Source organism: Passer domesticus, chromosome 33 (genome assembly GCF_036417665.1).
Source record: "Passer domesticus isolate bPasDom1 chromosome 33, bPasDom1.hap1, whole genome shotgun sequence".
NCBI lineage: Eukaryota > Metazoa > Chordata > Aves > Passeriformes > Passeridae > Passer > Passer domesticus.
The window spans coordinates 3020942-3047600 of NC_087506.1; the positions used below are offsets into that span (position 1 = coordinate 3020942).

General features: G+C 48.1%; 2 protein-coding genes and 2 long non-coding RNA genes across 6 annotated transcripts in view; 1 reads left to right on the top strand and 3 right to left on the bottom strand.

Moving 5' to 3' along the window:
- The window catches only part of LOC135288501 (uncharacterized), a 447298-nt gene that overhangs the window by 65890 nt on the left and 354749 nt on the right, over positions 1-26659 (top strand). The window lies entirely within an intron of this gene.
- LOC135288507 (uncharacterized) lies at positions 238-8871 on the bottom strand. Its single transcript, XR_010351576.1, has 5 exons — positions 8752-8871; positions 7671-7774; positions 6101-6305; positions 936-4928; positions 238-493 (listed from the first exon to the last, which is right to left on the bottom strand). It is a non-coding gene; the product is annotated as an uncharacterized LOC135288507 (long non-coding RNA).
- LOC135288431 (TOG array regulator of axonemal microtubules protein 2-like) lies at positions 10078-14536 on the bottom strand. Its single transcript, XM_064401825.1, has 4 exons — positions 14349-14536; positions 12672-12777; positions 11694-11933; positions 10078-10176 (listed from the first exon to the last, which is right to left on the bottom strand). Exons 1-4 carry the CDS (start codon positions 14534-14536, stop codon positions 10078-10080), a joined length of 633 nt encoding a protein of 210 aa, XP_064257895.1.
- On the bottom strand, positions 19931-24661 carry LOC135288432 (uncharacterized). The gene is made up of 6 exons (XM_064401826.1): positions 24505-24661; positions 23142-23188; positions 22728-22939; positions 21020-21180; positions 20523-20569; positions 19931-20040 (listed from the first exon to the last, which is right to left on the bottom strand). The coding sequence occupies exons 1-6, from the start codon at positions 24633-24635 to the stop codon at positions 19931-19933; spliced, it is 708 nt and encodes a 235-aa protein (XP_064257896.1). The 5' UTR covers positions 24636-24661.

The following is a 26659-nucleotide window of genomic DNA, read 5'->3' on the forward strand; positions in this document are numbered from 1 at the left end:
AATGCCAAGTAACAAAGAGCAGCACAAATGACACAAAGAAAACATGGCCAAAGAGGAAGAGGAGAGGCCCAGTGAGGAGGAAAGGATGTGGTGGGACCCTGGCTCATTGAGTGAGCTGCACTCCCATAATCTCTAGGCTAGCAGGACCTGGTCTCACATTCTTCTCCTGGTTTATTTAAATTTAATTTATTTATTTACTTTTTTTTCATCATCAGTATAAAATATATACAATTAAAAATATGTAATCAAGATTTAAAGGTACAATCAAAACACATTTATTCAAAACTACATCTAAGGATCAGAACATATGTACATCTACTACAAAACCTAACATATAAATCCTACTCTTCAAACAATATTCATACAGGCAGCAGCTTCTTCCTGAACTTGGAGAAAAGAGAGCTCTTCTGTACAGCAGGCAAGGACTTTGTGGGTAAGGCACCATGGGAATTGTCCAGAAGAACCTTCTCAGTAAGACTGTAACCAGTCCGATCTGCAAAATGGAGACACAAAGTTTAACAGGGGCCACAATGCAAACCTAAAGCAGCTAAATTCCATATTTCATGGGACAGACATCCTGCAAACTTCTAAAGAGCTGCACAGGGAAACATGCTCTTGCTGGCAGGCACTTGAGGCAGGACAAGGTAAAACCCTGGCCCACTTCCACAGGAGCACCCTGGCCTCTGGGCTGCCCTGGGACAGCAGGGAGCCCAGAGCCCTGTGCTCTCCAGCAATGGCTCAGCTGCACATGCACCCTCCTGCTCCTCTCCCTGCCCCACAGCTGAGCAGCCCTCCAGCTCCACAGGCACTGGCAGCAGCACAGCTCATTGCAGGGCCACATGCAGGGCACAGCTGTTCCCTGGCAATGTGCACAGGCTCTCTGGGCTGCCACAAGACCCTTCCTCCCAACAGAGATTGGCCCAGCTCCCCCTCACCTCTGTGTGAGGCTGAGTCATGATCAGCCTTCACCTTGTCCTCGGTCTGGAGTTGCTTCAGGCCCCCCATGCCATGACTAGGAAGGGCGATGGAGAGAGAGGGGGCACGTGCACACCCTTCCTTAGCATTTGGTCTCTTTTGGCACAGCTAACAAGGCAGATCTGGAGGTGTCCAACTCAGCACGTTGTCATCTCTCTGGAGAACATCATGCCTTCACCAGCCCAACATTTTGGAGAGGTTTTCCCGCACATGTGGAGGCTGGCTGGCAGCACATCTCTTCAGCTTGGTGCCCATCACCTTGTGGAGGGCAGAGGCAAGCTTGGTGGCCACAGTGCGGACATTGGCGCTTCGCACCGGCAGCGCCTTGTTCTCCAGGAAGGACCAGAGCACGGGCAGGGCGTCGTGCTGGACCACTTCAGGGCTCCTGGCATAAACCCACTCCACAAGCACTGCCGGGAGAGAGACACAGCTTCGCAACTACCAGCCTTAATGCAAACAGGGATCTACCTCTGCTTTTGCTAACTGGAAGCCTTCTGGCTAAGATCAGCAAAATAGCAGAGAGCCCCATGATCCAGAAACGGGCAAAGCAGCTGATCATCCTGGAAACAGAACCACCAACCCCTCAGGACTAATTTCTCCAACCACAGCCTTGTCCCTGTGGCAGACTTTGTACCTTTACTAAATTATTGCACAATCACTTTCTGCATGAGCAATGAATGAAATGTCCAGTTGCTTTTTATTTCCATTAAGAAGTTGTCTAAACCCACACTGAAGATTTGGAAATGCACCATAGAGAAGAAATGGAGGGATTTCTAATAAAAGGGATGATTCCATTTTCATAACTTTGATGTCAAGTGCCACATGTTTAATCTGGCTCTTCCCTTTGCTCAGTGGCACGCTGCAAAGGGCAGGATTAGAACACACCTCAAAATTCCAGCCTACCAGAGATGGCTGCTGCTTGACAGTTGGATTGGAAACATCAGTGACTAGCTGGTGTCTTTGGCAGAATGCTTCTGGGGCTTCCAACAAGCAGCTGTTTCAAACCTCAGGGTGCCTTAGAGAATTATCCAGACCCCATTGCTGTGGCATTTGAGCATCTCCACATTTTAATGCCATTTCCCCTCCCAATCTTAATGGCATTTTTTCTTATAATGTCCACTGAAGTAGGGGCATAGAGAGAGCAAAATGCTACACAAGGGACTGAAATTCATCCAAAACACAAGTATTTTCTCATATTGTCTCTGAAAACTGCTCTCTGCTCATTTTCTGAACCAAACTATGTCAAACACAGACAAAAATTTACTACCAACAGGCTCCTTGCATGGCAGATTTGGCTGAAAGCTCAAATCCTGAAAAGCTCTGGAGACCATTCTTATTTTCTGATCAGGCAAAATGTTATCTAGTAGCCATTTATTATTCTGTGGTGGAAGAGACTTCATTTTCTCTATGCATTTAATCCACTGGCAGTCATCAATATTAAAACAGCTCCTGAAAGTACCCAAACCCCAATTGTGCTAAGCAGGAAAAGGGTTATGATACCCATTTTAACATGGGAATTCATTTGAGTTTAAATGCAATTAAAGACATTGGTGACTATTGAAGGTAAGGAACAGCTGTCTCTTCCTACTGAATCTCAGAGAGAACATCTACTTTTTCTAAAGTAGTCCTAATTTATGTTTCATTCCTTTATTTGAAAAAGAGATCAAAAGATCTGTAAAACTAAATTCCCTGTTGCTGGAGATCTACTTTTTTCAAAGCTCTTTAAAGGGCCTTTGACATTCCCAATCGCTGAACATGCCCTTTTGAGATTCCCAATGAAGACACAAAGTGTATTAAACCTTGCATTCAAAGATGTTGGCCTAATTAGCAGTGGCTTTAGCCCCAGTTAAAGCAAGGCTATCAATAGTCTGTTCTACTATATATTGGGATTATAATTTTCCCATTCCTTGGCTATTGCTGACATAGCAAGCACCTCTGAGCAATCAATTATCAGCTGCATATGTAACATTTTGGACAGTGCTGACACAGGCAGACACTGTTTGCACACCCTGAAATGCTCAGTCCAGTGCCACTTTGGCAGCACAGGCAGGGAGCCTCAGCACTCTGCTTCTGCCCCTCTGCCCCCAAAGGCTGCCTTGCACTAAATCCCTGCCTCTAATACGTCTGTTGAGTTTTGACCTAAGCTGTGACCCCAGGCTCTGCACAGTTCAGCCTCAAAGCTTTCCAAGAGAAAAACAAGAGTTCTGTGAGGACAAAACAAACTGATCCCCTGAAACAGCATTTGCCACCATTTTCCCGAAAAGATGACAGATGTCCCTGAGCTTCCAAGAGAGGAGCCAGCTGGGGTATTTTGAGTCCCTCCCTTTCCTGGAGCTGGGTTCTGAGATGCCCCAGTGGGAGCTCAGCCCCGAGGCCGAGCTCTGCCCCCATCTCAGGTGCTGCACAGCTCTGCAGCAGCCAGGGAAACCTGCCAAATACACCTGCCTTGGGCACTGGGCAGGAGGGACAAGCTCAGCACCTCCTGGTTTGGAGGAGCTACTCTGCTGTCTGTTCACAGGCATTGCCTGTAAATACTCCCTGGGAAGACCTCTTGGCTTACAAGGGGAGGCCATACCTGTGATACACTCCGTGACATCCAGCAGAGCTTGGCCACTCAGTTGATTCCACTGGTAGCTGAACTCCTTCAGCAGTGATACTTTATCTACAAGTGAAACACATGTTTCTGCTCACTTTTCTGAGACCATAGGAGAAAGGACAGTGCAGAGGGAAAGGGTAGGGGCAACCCCATTCTATAAAATAAAGTACATTTCTGCTGGTTTTTGAATCCTTTTCTTCTTTCCTTCCAGCCTGCTTGGCAGGGATTTAAATTGCAAAAGAAAAGCTCTCCTTTCACATTTGTAAATGCAAAGTTGTCTGCTGTATCAGGAGCTATGTTAAAACATTTCCCATCAGGGACATCAAGAGTTCAGTCACATGTACGCAGTGAAAAGATTTTGCATCCCAGAGCAAAAAGGAAGAACCCCATACTTGGGACACAGAAAGGCACCGAGTCAGGCAGTTCCTGAGTTCACAGAGCAGCTGAGGAGGAGAAAGTGGCAACTCCCCTTGAACACCTGCCTCTTCAACACTCCTATTTTCAGGCACATTTCCTCAGTGTGGCATTTTCAGAGCTGACATAAATCTGTGTGGCAAAGGAATTGAGAGCAGCCTTTGCCTATGTAGTTAACTGCTGTAGACATCTTGCCCCATGCAAAACAACATGTGGAACAGGGCATCATTGACAGCTGGGTTTATACCTGTTTGTTATAAAGAAATGAACTTGGGGAATCCTAAGTTCCCCTTTGAAAATACAAGACAAAGAAGAAAAGGGGAAAATAGGCAGCTAATGCCTATCATGTAGAGCATTCCCGGTGGCTGCTCTGCAGGAGCTCTGATGGGTCACTCTCCCTTCATGCCAAGAGCATTTGGGAAGTCAAACGGGGCCCAAGCAAACTCCAAACCCCCTTTGCCTCTGAACTGTAGCAAAGCTGTAGTCTGGGACTTGCTCTTCAGACAGGCAGCACAGAGCCAAGGGCTCCTGGGACTTTTGGGAAATGCTGATCACGTTCAAGCCTGTTGGGGAACGGGTGCATAAGGACTGCACCTGCACAGCTTCTGGGGGATGCCAGCTGGAGCTTTCCACAGACAACAGCAGCTATCAAGGCACTCAGCACTCTCTTGTGTCGGAGAGACAGAGACACAGGTGAGGAGAGTCCATGCCAGGGCTCAGCCTTACCTAAATGAGCAATGGATTCTTCCAGCGCTTTCACAGCTGCGGCACGAACCCTGGGATCCTTGGAGTTCAGGTTCTTCGTTATTCCTTCCACCAAACCAATGATCACCGGGTTCAAGGCATCTTTCAGGACGCCTGTGATTTCTACCAGCACATCCAGCGCCTTCTGCTTCACTTTCTTGTGGCTGTCAGATATTCTCAGGACAAAATATTCAAAAATCTGTGAAGAGAACAAACAACATGAAAGCTGGATTCACATGTCCTTGTTTGAAGAGTGGATGTAGCAGTCAGCAATGTAAAAGATGAGAGTGATCCTTTCTGTCAGGTCAGCACTTGTTTGCACAATTTCACTCTTTTCCTGTGGGCCACTCACTGGAATGGTGGCGCAACCTCATGCTGCTAGAAAGATTTTCTTCTGTTTTTAAGATGTTTGATTGGGGAGAGCACAGTTCCTATGGTATTTCTCTTCATCTATAAATCATTAAATCCATTCAATTTATTCATGCTAAAGACTACCTTTGCTTTAGAAGTATGGAAGCAGATGTTTACAATGCCCGGTTTTCTATACAGTTGCCTCAAGTACTGAGGGCAATTAGGATTTTGCCAAAACTACGGCTGGAGGAGATCTAAGTTTTCTTTTGTTTGTCTTAGCGGCAGTATCTGGAGAAGTGCAGGGCTCTGATCAACTCTTCCAGGATGCAGAGCATTTCTCTAAGTAACAGGTAGACTTCTGGAATTTAATGAGCTGTACAGTTCTCATTAGAGCAGCTTCAGTCCCTTGACAGACACATCATCAGGCACCTTTTCTTGGAGAAAGGGGAAAAGCAGCTACTGGGAGGAGACGGCAGAGATGAGTCCTTAGCTGTTTTCCTCCTTTTCCAAGGAGAAAAAAAGACCCCCCAAGAAGGGTGAGCTCTGTTTTTACCAAGAGGAATAGGAACAAGGATGGAAATGAGAGCCAGAGTTGTGCCTGGGCAAGACTAGATGGAGTATATGGAAGTATTCTTAAAAAAACCTGGGTTTAAACCGACCCAGTCTGATCTTCTCTTCCCTAGGTAAACCCATTTTTGGTCTAGAGAATAATTGCCATGCTTTCAGTGGCTGGATTGCCTTTACTTAACCCAGCTGGGAGTAGGAGAGAGCAGCAGTCACACCAGCAGAAAATTCTGTCATCATCTGATGAACGGCATCAATAGGCACCTGCCAGACATATACAGCTGGACTGAAATAACTTGTCCTGAAGCCTGGACCTGAATTAAATTTGCCTGGGTAAGAGGGACCAGCATGTCCCAAACAGCCAGGATGGAATGCCAAGACACACTGAATTAACTTTACTGCTACAGGCTTAGGAAAGGAGCTAAAGGAAAGGAGCAATGAAGATACCCTACATACTTGGACAATGTTAGTGGAGATGAGCTGGGGGCTAGTTTTGCACAAGTCTTGGAGGAGTGACACTCCTTCCATGCGCGTCTGAAACCCCTTGGCCTCCAGGAGATTGTAAAGCTTCTGGAGCAGCTCCGTTTCTTCCTCAACCGGAGGTAACGTGACCTGGGCTTGTGCACGGTGTAGGAGGCATCCATCAGAGGTAGATTTCACTCTGGAAAATAAATCCAAATTAGGACCTGTCGGTGATAATATCTTCAGTTAATTGTGAGCAAAACATCTTCAGGAGCTTTCCTCATTATGTGATTTGAAGCTGGAAAATCATGAGGCTCTGAAAAACAACGTGGACCTCATGACAATTATTACGAGAGACAATCTGCAAGGAACATTCTTGCCAGTGCTCACTCAGGAAAACCAAGAGATGCATCTGATCTATCTTCAGATGGCTGCCAAGGCACACAGTTCACATTGCTTTGTGGAGAAAGAGAGACACTACTTCCAAGTTTAAATGCCTCCTCATATGGGACGTGTGTGTCTTATAACATGGAAACTCATCACTCCGGAGAAGTGTCTCTACAACCAGGCATGACAATCTGCAAAAATAGCTCAGATGCATCTGAACAGATGAACAGGGTCATATGTGAAGGATTCAGAAAATCAGTCACAGAGATAAAAACAGAAGCCAGACACCCCAGAACTATGCTCACATTTCATTTGCTTCCCTAGAGACTAGATCCACAGCTTAACAACCCCACTGGGAACAATTCTCCTGGATCAAGCTGTCTCTTCCATGAGCATGGAAAGATGCTAGCTATGCTACTGAGGCATGTGGTCACTTTCCTGCCACTGCTGAGCGTGACAGAGCTAAATAAATCCCCTCTGTGATCAGAGGAGAACAGGTACAAGTAGCTCTGCAACTGCCGTGAAGAGACAGCAAGGACCAAATTCCTGTCTTAAATGCTGATTGCAGCACAGGACAAAAGAAACCAAACATGCTGTCTCCATCAAGCAAATCATATGAAGGACAGGAATATCAAGACAAAAAGTACATATTGAGACACCTGTTGCCTGAAGTTGATCAGGAATTGCATTGCTACTTACTACTCAAACTTGATACTGTTTCAGGGTAAGAAAACCATGATTCAGCCAGGCCAAACCACATGCATGAGAACTGCATCTTTGTGGAATGGCATCCTGCTTCTAGACTGGGACTTCTCATCAAAACACCCATGTGGAAAAGACTCCACTCAGATGAAAAAAAAGCCCTGGTTGAATTTCCTTGTCCAAGTCAGGCAGCAGAAACTTGGCCCTGTCACAGCCTCCATAACACTGCCCTTGTCACTGCACTGGATCATCTGAGCTGTAACCAATGGGGTCTTTTTGTCTCTCAATTGTGAAAACCCCTCCAGAGAAGTTGTGTTCAGCCTAATGCAGAAGTAGACTTTTTTTATCATAGAGCATTTGTAGGGAAAGAGAACAATCTGTGGCACTGGCCATCTCTGCCAGAAAGATTTTCCTGAGGAAGAGACATGTAAAGCTTGTCATGTGCTTTGTCACATCTGAATAAAGTGCTCAGTACCATTTGCTAGAAGACAATGTGGCCTGGGGCTTCTTGGAGCCATCGTTCCTCTTCTTCACCAGCTCCTTGACAGATGGGCGTTCAGCCTTCTGGTTTTCCATCCCCTACAAAGACATAGAGAAACCCCATCAATCTTTAGAGTATAAAATAGGAAATTCCCTGTTTAAAACACAAGTTAGAACCAGGATCACTGCTACCAAGGCTTAGGGAAACATTTCCTAACTTACAGATGGAAACAGGGATTCAGTGATGCCAACTCTTTGTTTTCAATAGCCCAAGGCAGGTTATGGGTGCTGCCAGACTGAGCAGCAGTCTAAAATCCCAAATTCATTAGTCTTCAGCATAAATGGGAATAATGCAAACTGGCAGGCAACGAGTGTTCGTAAACAACAGAAGCAACAGAAAAAAATGGACTCTCTGGGGATTGGCCCATTGTGTTGGAAGGATTTGGTTCAACACTCACTCTCCCTCTGCCTGAACAAAGGCATGCTCCCTTCTGTAATGTCGATTAAAAAAAATAAAATCCCCGCCCCCCCCCAAAAAAAAAAAATCCACAAAAAAAACAACAAAGGAATTTCCACAGGATGCTGCTGAATTCACCAAGATTTTTCCAGTTCCACAGAGCTTGACAGCAGGGCAGTATTCCCAAAAGACTGTAATTGTAGTAACTAGGATTGACTTGGCCATCTTTTGTAAATTTGGAAATTTTTAGTACTACTACTTCCAGTATCTTTTGCAAAGACTCTGTTCTTTTCAGAAGCACTATTCTCACTTAATTGCTTTACTGGGCAGAGGAGGGAGAGCATGGTGGGGCCTTACACTTAAATGTAAACCCATTTGCTCTCTTTCCCTTTCTTCTTTGTGAATGATATTGAAAATATTCCAAACCCCACCTTTTCCCTAATAACATCAATTTCTTTGTGGTCTGCAGATGAACAGGCTGAGGATTAACACCTCATTCCCAGGAGAAAAATTATTCAGTAGAAGAAGAATGAGATCAAGACAGATTGGGGATGTTTGATCTCACATTAGCAGTGGCAATACTTGTGTAAAGGAGTAATTTCTCCTGCCAAGCACTTACTTTCTTCTTCATTCTTGTCAGAATATCCTCCAGGTCACAGGTGGAAAGAGATCGTTCCAAAAGCATTTTAAATTTTTGATGATTGAGCAACATCTTCACCATCTCCTGTCCATAATGCCTAAGGAAGGAAGGGAGGAAAGGAAAGTGAACAAAGAAAGGAAGAGTGTGAACAGAAGAGGCTTATACCTTAAATTCATCATGTGCAATCCTTGCACAAGAAGGCATTACCTACTCAGCAAAGAGGGAGATTTACCTCCACTTGACACTGCACAGTGCTGTCAGATGAACACAGGAGGCAAGAGGAGAATGTGGGGCAACAGAAAAATACCATTTCACTCTGAAAATGTGGGTGTGCTCCTCTGGGATCAAAGGATCCCAGGGAACAAGCAAAACACATCTGCTTTGTTGTCAGAGCCTATTAGCAGTGTCTTGCTGCCATTGCACAATAATTTGCCTTTCTTTAACTAGCAGGGAATCCAGGACAAAACACCTCCTGCATCCTATTGATTATTCTATACTATATGTATGCACAGGGGCAGCTAGTTGCTCTGGTGTTCTTGGCAGCTATTAATGGGAATTTCATCATCAAAGTAAGAGGATTTTGGTGGTTTGGGTTGATTTTGCCACTAGGAAATCACAGTTTTCTTCAAGAAGAAATTTGGAGGTCATTGAGCCACAGATAAAAACATTCTAGAAATCTGCAGAAGGGGTTTTATAAAGAGTGAATACATTGTCTAAAGACCCCTGAAATATTTCTAGGAATGTATTAAGTTAATGAGAAACAGATGTTTGGGATCCTTCAGTGATGAATATTAGCCAACACTTTGGCTTTGTGTTGTGCACCTAAAGACAATGAAAACTGTTGGACTGGCTCATCTGAGCTCTTTTGATCTCAGTAAAGAATCCTTCAAGCCACAGGAAGTTGGCAATGCATCTTTTTGCTGGCCAACCTCAGGTTACCCAGTACAGTCATTTGCCCAGGCAAGCCAGAGCAGTGGTCACAGCACCAAGGCTGACAGAGCTCAAGAAGCATTTAGACAATGCTCTCAGCACATGGAGTAACTCTTGGGGTGCCCTGCACATGGCCAGGAGCTGGACTGGATGACCCTGATAGTTCCCTTCTAACTCAGCATATTCTGTGATTCTATGACCCTTATCCACACATTGAGGTCACTTATTATTGCCTTGAGTTTCCAATCTTTTGTGCTTTTTCCTTTATGGCCAGACAGGGAACGGTTTTCCTGTTTCAGGAAGTGAAATGAGGATCATTACCTTGTGTCCTGGTGACAGTCCTGAGCAAGCTTCCCTGCCACGTGTGCCAGCCTCTCAGCCCTGGCTGTGCCTGCCAGCTTTGTGACTCCAGTTCTCTCCATCAGGGACAGGAGGAGCTCGGCCCCACACTTCCGCACCTGGGCGTGGCGGCTCCTGGGAAGGAGAGAGCAAACCCTGGGGCACAGGGAGAAGGAGCAGCAGTAGCACAGGCCTTGGCCAGAGCCTGCTCCCTGTCCTTGCTGGGGGAAGGAGGCCTGCCTTCTCCCTGCAACTTTAGACACCGCTAGAAGGTTCTGAACTCAGGTAAACACAAAGCTAGCATTGTACAGAAGGACTGCCTGCAAGGCAGAGGGAGGAATTCAGTCTCCCTGCACTCTCTGATACTCAGCTCCTTTCACAGTATTTACTCTGAGAAAGATTAAGGAAATAGATTACATATGAATGATTTAGAAATTAAAGACAACTCATGCTGACCCATCAGAGGGCAGCCAGTACACAGAGCTGCAGCAGGATTGAGGCTCTTTCCACCCATGATCCCCAAATCTGCAGACCTCTGGGAAGAAACAAATGCAGGGAAAACATGTTGTGGGCCATGAAGTTGCAGAATATCCAGCAATGCAGCCTGTTTCTTCTGTGAGGCTTGGCAACGGATACATCTGAATGTTTTACCCTATTCCAAAGCTGAGGAAAGGAGGGACAGGCAGTTTAGCCAGGCCGTCCTGTTCTAGAGAGTGTCTCTTGGGAACTACCAGGCCCAGCACCAACATTTAAGGCAGCATGTGCTTCAACTGTTCCATGGCAGTCAGGCTGTGAAGGTGCCTTTAAAGTGATTCATCATCCCAAGGCTAACATGAAACATGAGTTTGAATAGAAAGTAGAGTTCTATGGCCAGTCATACAAGACTCCTTTTGGCAGGAGCTGCACCTGCTGTGCAGGCTGTGCCACACCCAGCAGATTGTCCTCCATGTGCTCCACGCCCCAGCAAGTACCCTCCTCCTTTCTCAAGCTAATGGCATCATGAGGAGACATGGTTTTCCCAGGGCCTCTGTGGTTAGTGCTGTGAAATACCAAACACCACTCACAGCTGCAATTGCAATTGTCCCTCTTGCCACAAAAGCACAAGGCTCTATCCTCAGCCTTTGCAGGCACTTTCACTTCCCCACCAGTCACCACAGCTAGGAAAATCTGACAGCCTGGGAGAACTCCAGGAAGCAGCAGGAAGCTGAGTCAGAGGAGCTTTCATTTGGGTATCAGGAAAAAGGTTTTTCACGCAGAGGGTGGTTGGGCACTGGAACAGGCTCCCAGGGCAGTGGTCACAGCACCAAGCCTGACAGAGTTGAAGAAACATTTGGACAACAATCTCAGGCACTTGGTGTGACCCTTGGGCTGTTCTGTGCAAGGCCAGGAGCTGGACTCAATGGTCCTGATGAGCCCCTTCCAACTCCCCATATTCTAAAGTTCTGGGATTCTGAGAACTAATAGGCTGCAGGAGGGCAGAAACAGGTGACAAGAAGAGAGAAATGACGTTGACTGGTGAATGAAGTCACTGAGTTCACAGAAGATGCAGCATACAGGACCCTTCCCTCCCACCATTCCCATTCTCTGTCTCATCCCTTCTCCCTCCCACACACTAGAAGGTGAAGAATATCACTAAAAGAAGAACAACCTACTTGACTCCCATGTCCATGAGAGCAGTCATTGCTCTCATGTGCAGGAGTCACATTCTCCACCATGATCCCCAGGGTCTGACTGGCTGCTTTCTGAACAAATTCTGGGGAGTTGGACACCATCTGCAGAAGGACCCGAGCAACCTCATCCACCTCAGAGTCCATGTTCTTCTTCAAGGTCACAAAGAGCTCTCCCAGAGTGACAATTGCAGAGTAGGACACCTTGGAACGGAGGTTGGCCACCTGGACAAGTCATGAGGGGAAACATAAGAATCACCTTGAAAAGAAAACCAGTTGCCTTCAACAGAAGTCCCAGAAAATGACAACACATCCCACTGTGTCCAGAGGAACATCAAAGTACAGTAAGAGCAGGAGAGCACAAGCACAGAAAGGCTTTTACTCTGGCACCAATTTCTGGTCTCACACCTGCTTACTGCAGGCCTAAAAAAATATATTTCATTCAAGTGTTCTACTTAACTCTTCTAAAATGTTCACAGCTTTGATTTTAAGCCCTTTGACTAGAAAACTGAAGCAAGGGCTGCTTTCAAATCATAAAAGCACAAATCATAAAGATAGAAGAGTCAGGTGCTCCTGTTCAAAAAACAACACCAGCAGCTGAAGCACTCAGCCAGGAAACAGAAAACACAGGCTCAGACCCAGAGACCAATTTGCAGTGTTGAATTACAGCTTGGGCAGAGACTGGGACTCTGGCAAATAACCTCATTAGTGTCTCAGTTTCTGCATTTGCACATTGCATTATAAAGGCACCACACTCAAAGACACGTGTCAGATACCCGACCTACCAGTAAATACAGCTACATGTACCCACAGATCCCACAGATAGCTGACAGAAATTAGAAATAGAAGGTCTAAAAGCAGAAATGAAGGCAGACCCTGAGCACACATGGAGATGAACAAGCACATACCTACTCTACACACCATGTATGAAGTATGTGGGACAATTCAGAACAATGTTCTCACCTCGCTGGTAACTGCCAAGCAAATGTCATGAAGTCTACACAGCAGGACCTCTGAATGGGACCCAGCCAGGTGTTTGATGTTGAAGAGTCCCTTCTCCTTCATCTCCCTGAAAGGCAGAAGATTGATTTTTTCTCTCCACCAAGGCAGCACCCTTTGAGATTATCAGGCTGGCAGCTCAGTCAAACAATGGGAGGTGCTTTTCAAGGAGTACTTAATTTAGTTGTGGAAAAGGTTGTCACAGGATGATGTGGCTGTCAAAAGCCTACAGAAATCCAAGAGGTGAATAGAGGGGTTTCAGAGTGGCCATTTAAGCAGACAGCCTTTCTGAAATCTCTGGCACATGATGCCCCCCTGGCACTGCTTCCTAGAAGCTGTAGACCAGACCAAGCTGCTGTTTCTTGTCACCTCCCTGTGCCTGTCCCTGAGACACAGTCCCACTGAGCTGTTATTGGGGCATTTTCCTTTTTTGTCAGCCCCAGCAGGCAGTTCAGCACTGAGAGTCTGCACTGGCACTCTGGAGCTGAGTTTCCCCTCTGCCATCTAGGCCTCTCTCTGTCACCCCCTCCACTCCACCTCACATATTCCCCAAAAAAAGCAGCAGGATGTCCCAGAAGATTCCACCCCTGAGCAAGAACTGTTGAAACTCTGGCTTTTCCCAAAAGCCCCTACCTAAAACAACCCCCACAACAGCAACATGTTATTTAAAAGGTGCAAACAACTCTGTCTCTCAGCACTTTGTGCAGGGCCTCAGCTACAGGAAGGAATGTGAGGCATCAGGGCTGCAGCACGGGGCTGGCGACTGATCCCACTGGCACCCCTGAGCATCATCTGGACCCCCTACACCTGCAGAAGCTCTCTGCACCTCACAGGGCACCCATGAGAAAGGACAAAACAAAGGTGACTGCACAAGGAGATGCATCGTGGCAGATTTTTCATGCTCATCCCAGTGTGTATGGAGTCCTTACCCCTGTGTGAATGAAGCATCTACCAGGGAGTGATCAAAAAGACATTAAAAAGAAAACCAATATCACCTAACATTTGTAGGGTTATCACCTCTGGGCCTCCTTCTGCCTGTGTATAATTTTGGGACACATGGTGAGTATTGACAAAACATCTCAGGCCCATATGAAGCAGTGAGAAGGAAAAAGTTGAATTCCAAAAGTGCAAGATTCCTAGAGGATTTCATTTCTTTTTCCTTCTCTTCTGCCATCAGCCCTTCAGGAGTAATGACAGGCTGAGGGACTGGACAGCACAAGTCCCTGGAGGAACTCCCTGGAGCTGCTTCTGGGACTCCCATGCAGGAGGTCACAGGGAGACGCTGTCACCTGCCATTGCTGTCAGCAGTGGGGGCAGAGAGGAATCTTACTCAGTCCCACTGGGCCAGTGGCCCAAGGCACCCAAATCTCTACACTCAAAACTTCTGCCATCCCCTCAAGGTTTCCTTTGCAGCTCCATGGAACAACAGGCAAAGCGAGGAAGCAGCACGGAGCTGCTGCAGCTGGAGCAGTGCTGCAGAGCAAGGCCAAGAAAAGGCTGCTCTCAAATCTTTATCCTCTCACTGCTCTGGAGTGCCCTTTGTCCACTCTGGGCTCTCGGGGGCTCAGAGGTACTAGCAAGACACGATTCTAACCTACGTTAATGCCAAGAGGGACACAGAGTGAACAAGGCCTTTCTTACCAGTCATCGCTGCCGAGCAAGGAGAGTGCCTCCAGCAAGGAGTGCTGTGGGTCTGGAGAGGCTCTGTCCTTCTGCCCATGCCCACGGAGCGGCTCCTCTCGGCGCTGGGCACCAGTGGCCGTCTGCGAGGTCACTGCAAGGAGAGGGTCGGCCATGGGCGCTGCAGCCCGGGCAAGGCACCCCGCCATGGAGCGGCCTGCAGCCCCATCTCCCAGCCAGGGTTCCCTGTGGTGCCAGCTGGCACTGGCTCAGAGACTTCCCTGCTCTCTGGCTCCTGGGGCTCCTTGCTTTCTCCCAGCCCCCCAGCTGGGCACAGCTCCAGGCTAAACCTGACAATTGCCCCGCAGCCCCAGCTCCCCAGGGCCACAGGTGCCACGGCCAGCGGCAGGTTCCTGCGGCCGCAGAGCTCCCGCTCCCTGCCAGACAGCGCTGACCAGCAGCACTCGCTACCCAGGAGGGAACCCCTCAGTGCCCCTCTTGTCTCAGCACCCTGATTTCCCCAGCCCTGAGGACAGGGGCCCTCTGCAGCTCCCTGAGGAGAGACCTGCAGCTGCCTGGAGACAGCACCAAGCCAAGCCTGAACAGGCCAGCCCTGCTGGGCCCGGCTCAATCCCCACGGAGCAGCTACCAGGGAACAGCCATACCTGACCCTTCCCACCTGACAGCGCCTCTGTTCCCACAGACTGCAAATATTCTAGACAGCAGGCAGCTGAGTGCACATACATTTTAGTATCCCTACTATTGGGAAGGGAGTACTTTATGGATGTTGTTCTTTCCAAACATCATCAATCTGTACTCTTTCAGAGGTGCACACTGCCTGTATTTCAAAGATGCTGAGGTGAAATTGGTCATCTAATGGATGTGTTTGCAAACTCAGTATGTTCTAAGCTTTCTCTTGTGGAAAAATGTAATTTCCAGACTAGACAGTTGATTAAAAAGGTTTCCAAATGCACTCTGAGGATAAAAATATGCAAATACAGATCCACATTGTTGGCAGACACACTCTCTTGTTGATCAGTTGACCTGGGTTTGCCTTAATTAAATTTTATGGTAAGGAAAAAAACTTAGAGGGTATGAAGAAAATCAGATGATAAATGCATTTCTTAGGAAACCCATTTGTCATCAAAAGCACTGCCAATCAAAAATTTCATGTTGTGCACTAAAAAGCTCATTTTTTAATGTGTAGATGAAAACATTTCAGCTGTCTACAATGATGGAGTATAAATATTGCACAGAATCGAGATGAACTGCTCTAGACTCTATAGGGTTTTTGTGCTACCTTGCATATTCTCACCAAGTATGGAGGAACCATAACAAGAAAAATATTCAGACAGGAGCTAATCTGGGTGTCCCTGAGGTACCCCAGCCACTGACACCAGTGATGTCACTGCAGAAGTCTGTAGACATACACATCTGCATTCAGTATGAATGGAGAGACACCTCAGGCTAGTTCTGGTCAATTCTGGGCATGAAAGCAGCATCACTAGAAAAGAGCATTGAAGTATCACTCCTAGCTGCCATCTTCTTATCTCACCCTGCTTGGGATCACAGCACAGGCAGGCTGCCCACAAAGGAGAGACAGGAGCCACTAGGGACTGTCTGCTGTGTATTTCCTGCAGGCAGCAAACAGCCTGGGAGCAGCAGGCAGCCCCTCCTGGTGTCATCGGCTGCACATGGCTGCTGTATTTGCTGGGTGACACAGGAGGCACTGCTTGTTCCCTCTTGGCACTGCAGGCTGTGGGATGGCAGCAACGAGGAGCCTTCGGGCACTTCTGGGAGCAGCAGCAGCACGACTGCACCAAGCTGCTGACTGCCCTGCAGAGACAGCCCTTGCTGGGATAGCAGAAAAGCTGGCTGCAGAACTGGACAGCAGCACAGGCAGAGGGCCAGATGGTGAGTGAGCAACTGATGGTGGTGGTTCTCGCAGGTGCACGGTGAGCACACCCTGGCAGACTGCCCTGCAGCTCACCCTGCAGTCACAGCTGCCTCCTGGCACCAGTGCTGTAGTTTGGACTATCAGGATGGGCAAAAGCCAGAGCTCAGGCCTTTACACTACTTGATTCAGCTCAACTTTCCAACAGAGCTCTAAGAACCACTGCTCCAGCACTACCAAGCTGGAGTAACTCAAAAGTAGATTTGCTGCTCATTCTCAGGACAGACTACGGACCCAAGATCCCAGCTGTGCTGGCTGAGGCAGGAGGCAGTTTGTACTCCTTGTGCAAGGGAAACCCTGTGTGGAAAAAGCTGCCATGGAGCAGGCTTACCTGAGGAGCTGCGTGGGAAGCTGCCATCCCCATGGATGATGGGCCTATTGGGCAGTAGGGACACATTGTCCTGCTTCTTCAAGACCTTCTTCTTCAAGGCACTACCAGGGTGTTTTCTCTGCACTCTAGAAGCTGTGCCATCAACAGGTGGTAGGCTAAAGTCTGCAGGGACCAAAGAGGAGCTTCTAAGTGCAAGGCACTAGATAAGGTAATGATGGAAAGGGTGAGAAAACTTGCCAGCCCTGGGGCTGAGTGCTGCCTCCTGAGGGCCCTGCTGCCGCCCTCGGGCAGCGCTCACAGCCCTGCAGGCAGAGCCTCAGCTGGGATTCAGTTGGGAACGCTGCTTGCTCCCGGGGCTACAGCAGAAGCACTGCCTGGGGGCTTCAGCACAGCTCTACAGCACCAGCTCCTCAGCAGGGAGTGGCAGGAGAAGGATCTCTGGTGTTTTCATGAGAAGGAGTTGCATTTTGTTTCTTCCAGGTTGCACCCTGGTTGAAAAGCATTCTTTTGGACTCACCTTGCCTGAAGACTGCTCTCCAGGAGAGAGTCTGAAGCTCTAGTGTGCTTTGCAAGACAGAATTTTCTACTCTGAAAGACTTTCGAGGTGAAGGGGGGAAACTGATATTCTGTTACTGACTCACTGAGGCCATGGGCAAGACACTTCATGCCCCTGTATTTTTCTTTCAGAAACAGAATTAAATCCCAAGCAAGCTTCCACTCAAATGCAAGTGGAACAGTCCCCCAGTCTGACTGCAACACTGCAAAGGGCAAGCAAGTGGTCAAAAAGGACCACCACAAGTGTAGCCACCACTTACTTGCTTCAGCTTCATCCCCGGGCTCAACTGTCTCCAGAATGGGCTGCAAGGATGTTTTCCTTTGCCTCCTTTTCTTCATCTCTCTCTCCAAATGCTCTGCGTCCTTCCGCTCTAAGTTCTTTTGAGCCAACATGCACAATGCAGCACGGATCTAGGTGCAATGGAAATGCATCATAGACTGTAAGGAGAGACACACAAACCAGACACATCTCCTCAGGAGCACAGAGTCCAGAGTCCACAGAGTGCCATAGGTTTCAATGCAGCTCCATATCCATTCCAAAAGTTTCAGAGGAATGTCTCCCGTCCTCACCTTGGCAATTACAAACAGCCAGGTGGAACATTTCTGTGCCACAACCTTACACTGCTACAACTGCAGCCTATGTCAGGAAGCCCTGCTTGAAGCATGAAGGTCATAGGAGTGCTCCAAGACAGAGGAAGAGCTGACACGGCCAGTGAGCAGGCAGTTCGGTTCCTACAGGCCATGGCAGGAGAATAAAAACCATGCGCAATATCCAGCAAGGAGGGGTAATTAGCTGTTGCTTAACACTCATGGCCAGGAATTGCAGCTGTTTCTCACTTCCTGGCTTCTGAAGGACTCAGCTCTGAAGGACTCTGAAGGACTTGGTCTCTGACATCAGGAGACCAAAATGGGGAGTCATATGAAAACAAGCTGCAGAAACACTGCTGTTAATGAGCAGAAAACTTGAGAATGAGAGGGCTGTGACATACAGCCAGAAAGGTAACCAGGAAAAATCAAACTCTCCCATTTTCTTTTGCAGCCTTGCTTACACACAACATTAGAATCTTTGCTTCTCTGCTTCCGAGGATGCACTTTGCTTACATTCACTTGTGTGTAGCTTATTCTGTCATTCAGAACTTCTCTAAAACAGCCTTTGCACATAAAGAATGCTTCTGACATGACCTTAGCACCATCTCCAAACCAGGCACCTTGACACCACTGGAAACAGCCAAGCAATTGCTCTCTAGTTGTCAAATATATTCCCAAGAGAATCCACATTGCCCAGGAGAGGATGATTATGATTTTCAGTGACATTTTGGGCCAAGCACTAAACCGCCACTGGAAAGGAATTCTGCTCATCCCTGTCCTTCTCCCTTACCTTTCCAAAACCTTCCCTCAGGTCTGTGTCACGCGTAAGACCAGGATCAGTGTGATGATCCATCTCCTTGGCCCGGCTCAGTGGGAGGCCTGGAAATGAAAGCAAAGGTTTGTGTAAATCTCTGGCAGATGTCAAGCCCCCAAAACCACAATGCTGGACAACAGGCAAGACAGGTTCCAGATTGCAGAGCCCTCAGAAGACACAGAGACTGTGACTGAGAGCAGCAAGGTACAATGCCTAGAGCCTCTCCCAAGGGATGGGCTACTGGCAGCAGACATGACATTACTCTGCTGGCCAGCAGACTGAAACCTGCTGCATGATGAAGGCCCCAGCCCCTGGATGCTGGAGAGCCTCTGTGTCTGACAGAGATGGGTAGAGATGGAGATTGCTCTTGACAGCAATTCTTATCTGCTCTTATTCATGCTGATATTAGTAAGCATCTTCTTTTGGTTACTAAAAGTCCCAGGTTCTAATACCTGGATGCATTTAGAGCAACATTTTCTTCTCTTTGTTGGAATATTTTAGAGGACATGCAAAGAAAAACTTAGCATTGCAGGAGTGTTACCCAAACATGAACTGTGTTCTTGGCACCAGATAATTAATTTTCCCCGAGGGTTTCCTTCTGAACTGTATGAGACTGGGCCAATTTTGGGCCAGCCTGATTAAAGGCTGATTTTCTAATTGCAAGAAGAACAATGGAGCTCATTCTGAAATACTCTCCAACAGAGCTGTTAGAGCTAAGAGAACTAATTCTTTACATGGCTTCACAGAGGGTAAATTCATACAGCAGCCAAGCAGTTTGAGAGGAATCCCTGTCCTAAAATGGGATTCCTTCACCCTGTAGAATGCTTCAGTCAGTAATAAAAGTGAGACAGCTAAGGATTAATGATATAGGTCATTTCTAGTCCAGAATGAGTCCAGAAAAAATGTCACCTTCCTTACTGAGCAATACTTCCCCCTAGCTGCATTAAGCATTCCAGCTGCACATCAGCAATTAAGGAGTCATTCCAAAGGGGCTGTACCCAGGATTTGCCAGAACTAACCCGGATCAAAGGGACCAGGTCATCTGATCTCTTCTTCTGCATCAGCAGAATTATTTCTTCAAGTCTCATCTGTCCCATCATGACACAGCCAGAGATGGCAGAGGAACAACAACAGTGTCATTGGGGCTTTCAACTTGAAAGCATTGGCTGAGCCAGATGCACCAGAGAGTGCATTTTGTCTGGCCCAATTCCACTTGTCAGGGATCAGGCAAGGCAGGGAGGGAGGACAAGGCAGAAGGCATCTCCTCCCCCAGCCTCAGCCTGCAACACTGACACAGGCAGAGAGCCAGGGAAGAGATTTGTCATGATGAACCTGCCATAGGTGGCTTTGGGCTCGTGCTGTCACAGGATGACAAACTCAGACCCTGCATAGGATGCATCCATTTGGAAGGCTCCTTCTCCCTGACAGGAAAATTTATAAGTACATTCTGTCATAGGAGGTTTCTCTATTTCTGCCAATACAAAACCAGGCAATGTCCATTAATGTCCATCCCGTCTCAAAGGGTTCAGCTCAGAAAGTGCCCAAAGGAAAGGATTTCTGCTACAAAAGCAGGAGGAAGAAGTGGGAACATTTCTCATTTTGTGCTAAATGCCTTGTTTTCCTTACTAATTGTGACATTAGGAAGGCTGCAGGGAGATAAAAGGCATGTGCAGAATGGAGAGGAATATTTCCTTTTCCTGCACTGCATTTCCAGGGCCACGAGGTACCACTCCAGCTCCTGACACTCAACACTTCAGACTGCAGGAATTTTCATTGCACTGCCAGAGAATACTCCCAGTGACTGGACTCTGGGAGAGTCCACTGAGCGCGTCAAGCAATTGAAATGCATTTAAAGAAATTTTTAAAAGAATGCGTTTTAATCAAGCTTTGCAAATGTCACCTCTGAGTCAAGACCAAAATGGTCATTTTAGGACAGACATGCCCTGTACCTACCTGCATGTTCAGAGTTCTCCTCCTTGCTTCTGCTGCTGGATCTTGGCCTGCAGAAAATGGAGGACAATGAACATGTGAGGAGGTAGAAAGAGAAAGGAGGGAATGGCTGTACCATGAAAGGAGGAAAACCGCCATAAGATGGGCACTCTGATGAATGAGGAAATGCAGCACAGAAACACACCAGGATGCAAAGCTGATTCATTGTCCTTAAGCTTTCCATTGCAGGAGTCACAGAGAGCTGGCCAAGCTCTGTGTGAAACAATAGCCAAGTCCAGCAGAGGACTCATCTTGAGGTGCTTTGAAGCCCTGCCTCCTCTTCCCCACCACCACCTCTGCTCTTGGCACATTGGTGCTGGCTTTGACATTGTGCTGGGTCATCATAGATCGGCAAAATGCCTAAATACATGGGACACCTGGCTGTGCAAAATAACCACACTTTGGGATGGGAACACAGAGATGAACAGCACACTGCAGCAGCAGCAGACACCTTGGCTTACCTCATCTCCTGGGACTCCTGGAATTCCAGCTGCGGAGAGCTTTGCAGAGAGCCCACAGCACTGCCAAGAGAGGGACTTACTGCCTTGCCTATGGGGGGGATCAGAGGTGGTCCCAATAACCCCTTCTTCATATCCCCTCCACTGGAATACAGCAAGGAAGCCTGTAAAGAGTAGAACACAGTGCTCAGATCAAGCATGCAGCCTTGTCCCCATTCATGCCTCAAGACATTTAGATGTGCATTTAACTGTGACCTGGCAGGAAAAGACAAGGCAAACTGATGGAGCAGCTTGGCCTAGGATGGGGAATGTTGACCTAGGAAAGGGAAGTGGTGAGGGAGATCCCAGGGCACATATTTGGCACCTCTCCCCTTGAGCTCAATTTTCTACATTCCCAGCTGGAATTCACGTATTTGACATCAAAATTTTCTGAGGTGTCACTGCCTCCACCTGGAGTATAGGGTGTCATGGGAATGGGTTTAGATCACTATTCTCTCCCTGCCCCTTAGGTACCTCACAGCCAGTGCTGATCTCCAGTCATGTCCCCACAAAGCCATTCTGCAGGAGGCCAAAACCTGCTCTTCTCAAGCCCCTCATTTCTTCTGCTGCTGCCCTTCCCTCCTACACTTCCCCAGCAGCCTTTGAGCCCAGACGCTGCTGCTGAGCTCTCGGGATGCTCACTGCTCTCCAGCCCCCACACATCCACCATCTCAGCCTCACTGGCTTTTAGGATGTTGAGCAGAGCTCCCGGCCCTGCTGCTCTCTGCAAGGTCTCTGCCTGCCCAAGTTCCTCCAGGGCCCCCATGCCATGGCCAGGAATGGGAATGGAGGCAGCAGGGGCAGATGCACACCCTTTGTTTGTATCCCATCATTTTTGGACCACCTAAAGAACCAAATCAGGACCTGTTCAACTTCAGTGAGAGGGTCACTTCCTCTCACGGAGACACTGGGCCCTTTCTCAGCAAGGCTGAAATCAAGTATCCAAGCCTTTGATTGGACATTTTGTCTACCAAAACTCTTGTTCATCTGCCTCCTCTGCACCCCATGGCAAACCCAAAACAACTGCAGCTCCTGGCCCTGCTGCCAAGGCAATTGTGTGCCTGGGCTCTGGGCTGCTCTCCCCATGGCCACCTCCCACCCCTTCCCTCTGGACAAAGCCATGCCACAGCACACAGCTGCCCAGAAGCTGATGATGTCTAGAAATAGCAGCAGAGACAACTGTGCAGAGGGCATGGCTGTACAAGTCAAAAGCTGAGACAACCTGGAACTGACTTTGCAGGACTGCCTGCTCCAGCAAAGACCTTTTTCCATCCCAACCAGACACAGCTGACAAAAAACACCACCAAGACATAGACATGGCTCACAGATACCCATAGGTTACTAAATCTAGAAGGACAGCTTCTCCAGATTGGACAACTTTAGCTGCTCAACTTTAGCTGCTGCTGGTGTTTTCTCAGCCATGAGACAGAGGAGGAACCACAACAGAGCCCAGAAACCATTCAAAGACCTCTCCTGTTATTGACACATGCTGAGGATATGAAGTCTGCACTCCACAGCCACTGCAGAGACAGCCTGAAGCACAGTGTCCAGCTGAGCTCTTCTTTGGCTCAGCTGCTTCCCTGAGGTCACACCACAGGAAAAGATCTCCAATCTCTGCCTCCAACACATAAACTGAAAATCTACTGCACAGGACGTAGTTTGGTCTCCTTACCTTATAACATTTTTCTTCTGAACTCTGCTCCTGGTGTTTTCTACTGTCATTATCATAGCCAGTGCCAATGTCCTTGTTCTCTTTCTCCATGCTGTACATTTTATTATTGTTAGAAGAAGGAGAGCTGATTCTGATGGGAGGCAATGGCTTTGAGGGAAGGAGCGAAGAGGGACATGGCCGGAAAGACGTGGAGAAAATGAACCTAGTCATGCCTGCAAAGTGGAGGAATTTTCACTGCACCACGAGAGAACACTCCCAGTGACTGGGCTCTGGGAGAGTCCACTGAGCGCGTCAAGCAATTGAAATGCATTTAAAGAAATTTTTAAAAGAATGCGTTTTTATCAAGCTTTGCAAATGTCACCTCTGAGTCAAGACCACAATGGTCATTTTAGGACAGACATGCCCTGTACCTACCTGCATGTTCAGAGTTCTCCTCCTTGCTTCTGCTGCTGCATCCTGACCTGGAGAAAATGGAGGACAATGAACACGTGAGGAGGTAGAAAGAGAAGGGAGGGAATGGCTGTACCATGAAAGGATGTAAACATTCTTAGCGTGGGCACTCTGATGAATGAGGAAATGCAGCACAGAAACACACCAGGATGCAAAGCTGATTCATTGTCCTTAAGCTTTCCATTGCGGGAGTCACAGAGAGCTGGCCAAGCTCTCTGTGAAACAATAGCCAAGTCCAGCAGAGGACTCATCTTGAGGTGCTTTGAAGCCCTGCCTCCTCTTCCTCACCACCATCAGTCATTCCTCAACTGTCATCCTAACTCCCCAATTCTGCTGTCTCTCCTTTTGGAGCCAAGTGGCTCCTACAGCCACACTGAAGCAGCAAGAGCTGCTCAGCTGAGACACGAGACTGTATGGAGGGCAGCTACTTTTGTACAGGTGCCAAAGCTTGACTTTGCCTGCTCGTGCCTAAACCTGGTGACAGTCTCATGCTACATGTGGTCAGAGCACTGCTGTCTCCGAGAATGCTATGACACCTCCTGGCTCTTTCAAGAACAAAAAGGCTTTTTCCAACTCAGCTGCTAGGGGAGGATATTCAGATTGCACTTTAAAAGCCCTCCCAAAGATTTCCAATTCAAATGATACTTCTGTGTCTCCTTCTTTATTGTTATCACTCGGATAAGCTTGACAGCTACATTTTCTCTCCCATATCCAAGCCAATATCTTTCCATCAGGTACGGTCCTATAACTCTTGTCTACCACCTTGCCCTCTTTGATCTGAAGCCCAGATCAAAATATTAAACATTGATCAGATTATACATCTATACCCCAAAACTTCTCTGGCATCTCATTTCACAGTGGAGGCCCAGGCACAGAGAAAATATTCCTGATGTTTACAGAAGCAGCACCTGAATTTGCAGACCCCTCTCCAGTAGCCAGTATTGGCCCATACATAATCTCATGGGTGCAGAAGTTAGCAGTCAAGAATGACAGCATTCAAATATCTGCAGGACCCAGACCCAAGCAATTCACTTCCCAAAAAAGAGCACAACCATTACAAAGGGAATCAATAGCCAAGTCCAGCAGAGGACCAATCCTGAGGTTCTTTGAAGCCCTGCCTCCTCTTCCCCACCACCACCTCTGCTCTTGGCACATTGGTGCTGGCTTTGACATTGTGCTGGGTCATCATAGATGGGCAAAATGGGGAATACACAGAGGTTTGCCTAAATACATGGGACATCTGGCTGTGCAAAATAACCACACTTTGGGATGGGAACACAGAGATGAACAGCACACTGCAGCAGCAGCAGCAGACACCTTGGCTTACCTCATCTCCTGGGACTCCTGGAATTCCAGCTGCAGAGAGCTTTGCAGAGAGCCCACAGCACTGCCAAGAGAGGGACTTACTGCCTTGCCTATGGGGGGGATCAGAGGTGGTCCCAATAACCCCTTCTTCATATCCCCTCCACTGGAACACAGCAAGGAAGCCTGCAAAGAGTAGAACACAGTGCTCAGATCAAGCATGCAGCCTTGTCCCCATTCATGCCTCAAGACATTCAGGAATGCATTTAACTGTGTCCTGGCAGGAAAAATCAAGGAAACTGATGGAGCAGCTTGGCCCAGGATGGGGAATGGAAAGGGAGATGATGAGGGAGAGACCATGGCACATATTTGGCACCTCTCCCATTGTGCTCACTCTTCTCCAAAAGTGGCTTCATTCCCAGCTGGCATTCACATATTTGACATCAAAATGTTCTGAGGTGTCACTGCCTCCACGGGCATTTTGGATGTCATGGGAGAGGCTTTATAACTCCCTGCCTCTAAGGTACCTCACAGCCAGTGCTGATCTCCAGTCATGTCCCCACAAAGCCATTCTGCAGGAGGCCAAAACCTGCTCTTCTCAAGCCCCTCATTTCTTCTGCTGCTGCCCTTCCCTCCTACACTTCCCCAGCAGCCTTTGAGCCCAGATGCTGCTGCTGAGCTCTCGGGATGCTCGCTGCTCTCCAGCCCCCACACATCCACCATCTCAGCCTCACTGGCATTTAGGATGTTGAGCAGAGCTCCCTGCCCTGCTGCTCTCTGCAAGGTCTCTGCCTGCCCAAGTTTCTCCAGGGCCCCCATGCCATGGCCAGGAATGCGAATGGAGGCAGCAGGGGCAGATGCACACCCTTTGTTTGTATCCCATCATTTCTGGGCCAGCTAAAGAACCAAATCAGGACCTGTTCAACTTCAGTGAGAGGGACAGTTCCAGCCAGGGAAAAGGTCTGAGAGCTCTGCTGACAGCACAGAAACTGAAGATTGACCACACTGCACTTAGCTTGGTCTCCTTACCTTATGTCCTTGTCCCTCTGAACTCAGCTCCTCTTCTTTTCTCCTGCCCTCAGCATAGCCAATGCCATCTTTCCCATTCTCCTGCTCTCTGCTGCATATCAGGCTTGGCTTGGTAGAAGGAGAGCTCTTCTGGATGGGAGGCAATGGCTTGGAGGGAAGGAGCATAGAGGGACTTGCCAGGAAAAACCTCTTGGCAAGAGGGTAGCCAGACAGGCCTGCAAAGTGGAGACACAAAATATAAGTGAAACCAAAATGCAAACCCAAAGCATCTGAAGCTCCATATCTCGTGGGACACATTCCCTGCAAACTTCTAAACAGCTGCACAGGGCTACATTCTCTTGCTGGCAGACACTTGAGGCAGGCCAAGGGAAAACCCTGACCTACTTCCACAGGGATGCTACAGGAGCACCCTGGCCTCTGGGCTGCCCTGGGACAGCAGGGAGCCCAGAGCCCTGTGCTCTCCAGCAATGGCTCAGCTGCACATGCACCCTCCTGCTCCTCTCCCTGCCCCACAGCTGAGCAGCCCTCCAGCTCCACAGGCACTGGCAGCAGCACAGCTCATTGCAGGGCCACATGCAGGGCACAGCTGTTCCCTGGCAATGTGCACAGGCTCTCTGGGCTGCCACAAGACCCTCCCTCCCACCTGAGATTGGCCCAGCTCTACCCCCTCACCTCTGTGTGAGGCTGAGCCATGCTCACAGGGGAAGAAGTGAGTTAGGTGAATTCCCACCTTTATCATTAACATATCTAATGGGTGTGGCACTCAAGGGGAAGAATTTTTAATTTTAGAGAAAATTTATTTGGGTTCATTTTTCATGGAACTAGCCTGCATTTAATTCCTATGAACAGTATGGAGCTGGCAAGTCTGAAGGGAAAAGGCGAAGGCTCCAATGATAAGAGGAGAAAATATTCCTTCTTCAGTCTGGCCTGTGAATCCACAGGAAAAACCCACACCGCTGTGACTGCTATTTCTGTAAACCACCAAGTCCTGTCAGCAACAGGCAGGCCTTATTGGTGTTTCTGTAGCACTGTAATACCATCCTCAGGGTTGGACCTGACCAGCAAGCAGAGGAAGAATGGGAAATTTATCTGTAGTGAGACCTGACATTGATGGCAAGGAAAGCAACAGGACTTGCGTCTCATGACCATGT

What these genes read in the sequence shown, in the direction of transcription:
- LOC135288431 (XM_064401825.1), bottom strand. Translation starts at nt 14,536, where the DNA reads ATGGCGGGGTGCCTTGCCCGGGCTGCAGCGCCCATGGCCGACCCTCTC. An exon ending in TTGCTCGGCAGCGATGACTG is followed by an intron (nt 12,778 to 14,348) that starts GTAAGAAAGGCC and finishes TCTGCCTTTCAG; the next exon opens with GGAGATGAAGGAGAAGGGAC. An exon ending in GCTTGGCAGTTACCAGCGAG is followed by an intron (nt 11,934 to 12,671) that starts GTGAGAACATTG and finishes TGACTTGTCCAG; the next exon opens with GTGGCCAACCTCCGTTCCAA.
- LOC135288432 (XM_064401826.1), bottom strand. Translation starts at nt 24,635, where the DNA reads ATGAAGAAGGGGTTATTGGGACCACCTCTGATCCCCCCCATAGGCAAG. An exon ending in CAGGAGTCCCAGGAGATGAG is followed by an intron (nt 23,189 to 24,504) that starts GTAAGCCAAGGT and finishes CATTTTCTCCAG; the next exon opens with GTCAGGATGCAGCAGCAGAA. An exon ending in CAGGAGTCCCAGGAGATGAG is followed by an intron (nt 20,570 to 21,019) that starts GTAAGCCAAGGT and finishes CATTTTCTGCAG; the next exon opens with GCCAAGATCCAGCAGCAGAA.